The sequence below is a fragment of the Salvelinus sp. IW2-2015 genome, unplaced genomic scaffold (genome assembly GCF_002910315.2).
Source record: "Salvelinus sp. IW2-2015 unplaced genomic scaffold, ASM291031v2 Un_scaffold2134, whole genome shotgun sequence".
Taxonomy (NCBI): domain Eukaryota; kingdom Metazoa; phylum Chordata; class Actinopteri; order Salmoniformes; family Salmonidae; genus Salvelinus; species Salvelinus sp. IW2-2015.
This window is the reverse complement of record NW_019943468.1, coordinates 179,788-187,027: the sequence shown is the minus strand read 5'-3', so window position 1 is coordinate 187,027 and position 7,240 is coordinate 179,788. Positions and strand designations below refer to the sequence as shown.

At 47.7% G+C, this 7,240-nt stretch overlaps 1 protein-coding gene across 1 annotated transcript; it reads left to right on the top strand.

Moving 5' to 3' along the window:
• Positions 1–997: 997 nt before the first annotated feature.
• On the top strand, positions 998–5,542 carry LOC112073057 (SUMO-specific isopeptidase USPL1-like). The gene is made up of 5 exons (XM_024140424.2): positions 998–1,212; positions 2,189–2,349; positions 2,762–3,338; positions 3,657–3,763; positions 4,007–5,542. Exons 1-5 carry the CDS (start codon positions 998–1,000, stop codon positions 5,464–5,466), a joined length of 2,520 nt encoding a protein of 839 aa, XP_023996192.2. The 3' UTR covers positions 5,467–5,542.
• Positions 5,543–7,240: the final 1,698 nt, after the last annotated feature.

The following is a 7,240-nucleotide window of genomic DNA, read 5'->3' as shown; positions in this document are numbered from 1 at the left end:
TCTACATTTGGTGTATCATTTTACTGCAACAATTAATTCTGCAGGAGTTAATATTAAGGCTATGTAAGAGGTTATAGATCCACAGTCAGTGCCCAGATTTCAGTTTCCATTTAACCCAYCTGAACAGAAGGCTACAGTTCCCTGTATGTGCCATAGGCCTATTTGAAGTCCCCGTCTTGTGACTGTCGAATTTCTGTAGCGCCTCTCACAATAATCACACATAACGTAGCCGTAACGTAGCCATAACCTAGCGTAATGTAGCGTAGCGTAGCCGCCACTGCTATCATCCTCTTTTACCACTTCAACAAATCTTTTCCAAACATTACTTTCCGTCCCTCCCTTCTCTTTATTTTCAACTCAACATTTCGCAGCTTTTCTCTCTGGATCAAAGTTAACTTTTTCTGCCCGTTCCCGAAAGCATTGGGCGATTGGCGTGTCGACTACTTGGTGCAGTTAGGCCATAAATCTCAGATTTATGCACTTATGCCAGATAATGAAAGATAAACCTCAATGTAGCCTATAGTGTCACGCCCCGACCATAGAGAGTTTTTATTCTCTGTTGGTTAGGTAGGGGTGTGATTAAGGGTGGGTTATCTAGGTGAATTATAATTCTATGTTGGCCTAGTATGGGTCCCAATCAGAGGCAGCTGTTTATTGTTGTCTCTGATTGGGGATCATATTTAGGCAGCCATTTCCCCATTGTGCTTTGTGGGATCTTGTCTAGGTATAGTTGCCTGTGAGCACTACTCTGAGCTTCACCTTTCGTTTTGTTGTTTTGTTCCTTGAAGTTTTCTATTCCAAAATAAAGGATGGAAACATACCACGCTGCATCTTGGTCTACTCCTTATGACGAACGTGACATGTAGATATAAAATGAAAAACAATTCAACTTGAAGGGATTATTTTCTCTTTATTATTTATTCAACACGTCAGCCCTTCATCCACACAATATTTAACGACCCTAAACCCTCCCACCCCGCAGATATAACCGCCGTTTATGAGTCCACACACACACACACACGTCACTAAGTGTGTGTCAGTATTCAAAGGAAGAAACACAAACGATGAAATATATTTTTCTTTCAGATGTGAGAAGACCCTCACCACTTTCACCAAGGTGGTTACTGATTGGCACCCTCTCAATGCTGCCAACCMATCACGTTGCAGCAAGTGTAATAAGTCGAAGCAAGCCAGGATGTTGGTGCTGGAGAGGTGAGTGTGCGACCTTTAACCTTTTCATACCTGGTGCGGATCTCAACCAGGGATTGGGGGGTCAATTTACGTTTTCAATTCAGGAAGTAAATGAAATTAAAATGTATATTTCCAAATTGAAAAGAAAAACCTAATAGAAAAACAATGAGGAACTTTCAATTCAKTGGAGAATTACTTTGAACCCCGACCCTGACCATAACAGTCAAGTGGATTCTTCTCAGGAACTTCCCAGGAAGTCTATTGTCTCTGTTCTCTCTCCGTGTCTATTTTCTCTGTTCTCTCTGTTCTCTCTCCGTGTCTATTGTCTCTGTTCTCTCTCCGTGTCTATTGTCTGCTCTTGTTATTGTCTCTGTTCTCTCTCTCCGTGTCTTGTCTCTGTTCTCTCTTCCGTGTCTTGTCTCTGTTCTCTCTCTCTCCGTGTCTCTTGTCTCTGTTCTCTCTCTCTCCGTGTCTATTGTCTCTGTTCTCTCTCTCCGTGTCTTGTCTCTGTTCTCTTCTCTCCGTGTCTTGTTCTCTCGTTTCTCTCTCCCCGTGTCTATTGTCTCTGTTCTCTCTCCGTGTCTATTGTCTCTCTGTCTATTGTCTCTGTCTCTCTCTCCGTGTCCCTTGTCTCTGTTCTCTCTCTCCGTGTCTTGTCTCTGTTCTCTCTCTCTCCGTGTCTATTGTTCTGTTCTCTCTCTCTCCGTGTCTATTGTCCTCTGTTCTCTCTCTCTCCGTGTCTTGTCTCTGTTCTCTCTCTTCCGTGTCTGTCTTCTGTTCTCTCTCTCCGTGTCTATTGTCTCTGTTCTCTCTCCTTGTCTATTGTCTCTGTTCTCTCTCCCTGTCTATTGTCTCTGTTCTCTCTCCCTGTCTATTGTCTCTGTTCTCTCTCCSTGTCTATAGTCTCTCTGTGTCTTCACCTGTTTATTCAGTTAGTGCACATGGAGGAGGAGAGGAGACGAGTGTTGTCTCTCCTGACATTTCCTGTTTCCTCCAGGCTGTCTCCTGTGTTTGTGCTGCACTTTGCGGAAGGTCTCCCTGACAACGACCTCAGTGTGTACTCCTTCAGCTTCCAGCAGCAGAGATACTCCATCACCACAGTCCTACAGTACGACCAGACACTCAACCATTTAGTCAGCTGGATACGCAGACCTGACGGTCAGTTGGTCTTTAAAATGTACTGTCTGTTTCAACTCAAATCCGTATAACTTTTATTTGTCCCCTCGGGCGATTCCGATTTAGTATCGTCGTCGTTGTTGTTATTTACTGGTCACTGAGTGAATTTGTGTTATTTTTATTGTTACTTCCATTATCAATGGATAGAAACAAATCTACATTTTTATAACTGAAAAGTCAGTGTGTCCAATAATGCGTTTTATAAAGTGCCAATCGGTCRGACTCTTTACGTTGTGTTAAAAGACACGGACAGCACACCAGAAATACCTTCAATAATACATTTATTTATCCCAAGGATTCAGCACCTTCCTACTGGTCTGAGAGTGAGCATGTGAACCATTCCTCTGTGACTAGTAACTGTGTATTAAAACCCTTACCTTCTCTCATCCAACAGGATCATGGTTAGAGTTTGACGACCGGAAGCATCCGGACTGTGTCTCGCACACCCAGCTGCCGGTCCCCCCTAGAGAGATYCACGTTGTCTTCTGGGAGTTGGAGACGGACTCCCACAACCCACAGACACCCTGCGCTTCTCATCCCGAAAACCTGACGAGCACTTCCTTGATGGAGAAAGAACTGAAGCAACCTCACCTAGCCAAGCTCTTTGTCGTTAATCAATCTCTAGAACGTTCTCAGACGGTGTCTGATGATGCGAACGCTGACATGGACGCCACCATAACTGMCGACTATATAGATAACGATATGGACACAACATTAACGAATAACGTAGACTCTCCCATCGTCATCGGTTCCACCTCCGTGTTCGCTGATGTATCGCTCCAGTCCTGGTCTCACGACCTCTCTCTGCCCCGCCCTCTCGATGACACGGCCGCTGTCGAGGCGCTGACGGTGTCTGACGATACCGACAACGACATCACGGACACAGCCGGTGACCCGTCCATCGGTTCTGCCGCGCTGCTCGACACCTTCGAAGGCCTCTCCCACGATGACATCGTCACCCTGACGCTCGCGTAGAGGTCAAAGTTGACTCTGAGAACAGGCCGTTGGACGACACCACCGCGGCTCCCAAACAAAATGGAAGAGACGTCCTGGTCTTGTCTCTAGATCTGACGAGACCCACTGGGACCCCCATCTGAGACCGAGGACCCCATCTGGCGAGACCTCAGACGAACCCCCCCACTAAGAGACCCTCTAGGCCGAGACCCCCCATCTGCTGAGACCATCGGACGAACCCCCCATCTGAGCACCCGAGACCCCCCCATCTGAGACCGAGACCCCCCCATCTGAACCGAACCCCCCCATCTGAGACGAGACCCCCCCATCTGCAGGACCGAGACCCCCCCACTCTGCCCAGAAATACCCACTGAATCTGAAACGCCCTCCGAACGGACGACGAAAGACCTCGTCGAAAGGCCAACGTCCCCCGATACGGCCAGTGAGTTCTCCCTGACAGCAATGACGGTCCTGTTTTGAGACGGACTCTGAAGCAAGTCACTCCCAGTCCTCCCAAGATCAGGAGAAGCAACAATAGACCTAAAATGGCGTCCAGCCCTCCAGTTGCTGCAGCAGCTAAGGGGTCACAATCAACAACAGCACCAATGGCACTTCCTGGAAAACTGTGGTGAAAAATTCTGCCTTCCGTCGTATCTATGATGTCAACGTCATATGTGGATCCCAGCACCCAGCACCAGAGTTCCCTCCCTCTCCCCCGCCCCACCCCAAAACCCCATACCCAGAGCCACACCTGGTCCTTCCCCCGCCCACCCCAATACCTCCAGCTCCTGCAGAACACACCTGGTCCCCTCTCCCCCGCCCCAGCCCAATACCTCCAGCTCTCTGCAGAACACACCTGGTCTCCCTCCCCCGCCCCAGCCAATACCTCCAGCTCTCTGCAGAACACACGCTGGCCCTCTCCCCCGCGCCCCCCAACCCCATCCCAAGACAGTCCCCGCCCCCCCAATACCCAGTCAGACACACCTGCGTCCCTCTCCCCCGCCCCACCCCCAATACCTCCAGCTCTCTGCCAGGAACACACCTGCTCCCCTCCCCACGCCCAACCCCAATACCTCCAGCTCTCTGCAGAACACACCTGGTCCCTCTCCCCCGCCCCACCCCAAAACCCACTGGTCGTACCATCTCAGCCAGAGACAACCCAGTCAATTGAACCATTCAACACCCAACCGGTTCCAGCAGCTTTCACAGAGCCGGCAGACCCCCAACCCAGACGGCAGGCTGAAGAAGCCTCCGCCTCTCCCCAAAACCAGACTCAGTAAGGAGGACAACGAGGCCCTGCCGGTGAAGGCTGCCGAGATGTACGGGGGGTTCCAGGCCAGGAGCAGGAACGTRAATACAAACATAAACAATGTCTCTTCCAAGACTTCACCTCCAACTCAGCACCTCTTTCAAAGAATTGACCCTCAAAATGGCGTCTGGAAGACACCAAGTCAGCCGGGCGACTTCGCCTCGCGAAAACCCCCTATCGACAACACTACAGCCACGTATCCTATCATGACCTCACTTCCTCCTCCTCCGGGTGTCACGGAGCTCCATAAAATCTCTTCCTCCAGGAATCAAGGCCCCGGTGGCCAGGTCTGGAAGGATCCGGCCGGCCTCAGTGAGACAGAAACYCTCAGGTACAAGCTGCTGAAGAAGCTRAAAGCCAAGAAGAAGAAACTGGAGAAGCTGAATCAGATGTTGGGTTACCAGGGGGCTGCAGGAGGACARGAAGTGACCCGCAGACCAGACTGCGCCGACCTTCGCTCCCCCTCTACTGTTAGCTCCAGTACCTCCGCCTACGACAGCCCTGCTTACGATGAGTTCTTCGCCGACCTTCTGTCGCCCGCGACGACCGCCAGCAACCTATCACCGGACAGCACRGGCTTCCTGGATATGCTCACCACCAATGGGCAAGAAGCGGGAGGGACCCTGSCGTGTGGGGGGAATGCGATTGGTGGAGCCTCACAGGTGGTGACCCCTGCGACCTTACAACCGGCCAATCACGGTGTAGTAATGCCACTGCCTGGTCTAGATGGGCCAATCATGACTTCCGGTGATAACTTCCTGGAGGAGTTCATATCGGGGTCGGCCAATCAGCAGATGGAGACAGAAGCCCTCAGTGCTTTCGACCTGTTCTTTTAGGCTTCGCTAACCACAGGTCTAGGATCTGCTATCTGCTTACCCAACCCCTGAGCTTCAACATCAAAGCTCAGATCAGCGGCGACATCCCAGGTGTCTCCCTGGTCCAGTATTTCAGATCCTGTTCAATGAAAGGATTCTCATGTCTAATTCGTTGACTGGGTAGGAAAAGAGTTGCCAGTTTAGATGTAGACAGTTGCTAGGAGAAACGTCATGCATGACTACTCCTTTCAGTCACGTGTTGTGCACCTGATGTTGTGTGTGTGTGTGTGATGTGTGTGATCTGGTGTGTGTGTGTGTGTGCGTGTGTGTGTTGTGGTGGTGTGTGTGTTGTGTGTGTGTGTGTTGTGTTGTTACATGCGGTATCCGTGGGTTGTTCTGTTATTGGCAGCATGTTCTCACACAAAGTGGAATCTTAACAGTTGGCCATTGAACATAAACACTCCCATATCATTCATGTATTCACTTGTTTACGAAAGAACGTCGAAGTTGAATACGGTTTATTGTTGATACTCATTGAAGCTTTGTCCAAAAAATGCCACCTTATTCCCTATATAGTGCACTATATTTTGACCAGGTTCCTATAAGGTCCTCCAAGTAAAAAAAAAAATAGACAGATTGAGGCTTTTTAAACGAATGTGATATATATAGTTTGTTTCAGAGTTTTCTGTAAAGTTAATAGGTGAGTGGTCTGATCCTTCTTCGGAATGTTCCGAAGAAATCATGATACCGTTTTGCTTTTGCCTTTTTTTATTTTCGTTTTGTCTGAATGACTTAAAATCCTGAACTGGGATGAAAAGCCCGACGACTAGGATAGAAGCTGGGTTTCGTGTTTTAGTGGTGGTTGGAACTCTTTATCTTGTTCATCAGTTGTTTTGAATGTAATTTTTTTTGTAATACTAAAGTGACCGTTGTAAAATGTTGTACAGGATTGGATACTGTATATAATTCTAATAAAAATCAAATGCTTTCTTTACATGGAGATCTTGTCTGAGCCGGTATCTTAATATTTGAGTCTTGCTGTATTTTTACACCCCCCTGGACAGGATCATTGTTGGTCCCAAGGCCTTTTCCCTAATCTTTTATTTTTTGTTGGTATGGTAACAAGTGGAAAATATTATTCTGTGAATCCCAATAGCCAATCAATCAGGATTCAAAATGCTCTGTGTCACATGACATACTGTCAATCTACAGGAAATAACGTCTTGGGGGGTGGGGGGGGATTTGTGAGAATCAACTAGCCTGGTTCCAGTCTGTTGGCACGGCAAGGAGTGGCGTGATGGCACAAATCGACTGGAACCCAGGCTAAGAATCAGCCGCAACCTGCAGGAAATCGAATTTACTTGGCTAAAAGTAATGGAATGAGATGAAATGTAGCTTTTTGAAGTTGTGGTCTTTATTACAAAGTGATAAAATGTGTTAACTACTAAATGTTATAAATTAATTGGTAAGTAGGTCAACTACTTACTTAAAAAAAAAAAAAAAAATCAGCTAGAAATGAAGCTAATAGTAGCGTAACTTTAACACATTGTGAGATGGAAGAGTCCTGTACTGTACTTACCAGGTCCGGCTGTTCGGCGGTGCTCGGACGCCACCTAGTGGAGAACATGCGAAAGACCATCTCCATTTACACAACCTCGCTACGTAAATTATTTTCACACAGTATTTTTTATCAGTTGGCGGAATCGATGTTTCATTTAATGTAAGGACATATTCTCACAATAGTGTAACAGTCAGTACTAGGTAGACTGATTTATTTAATATTCACTATCTTGTT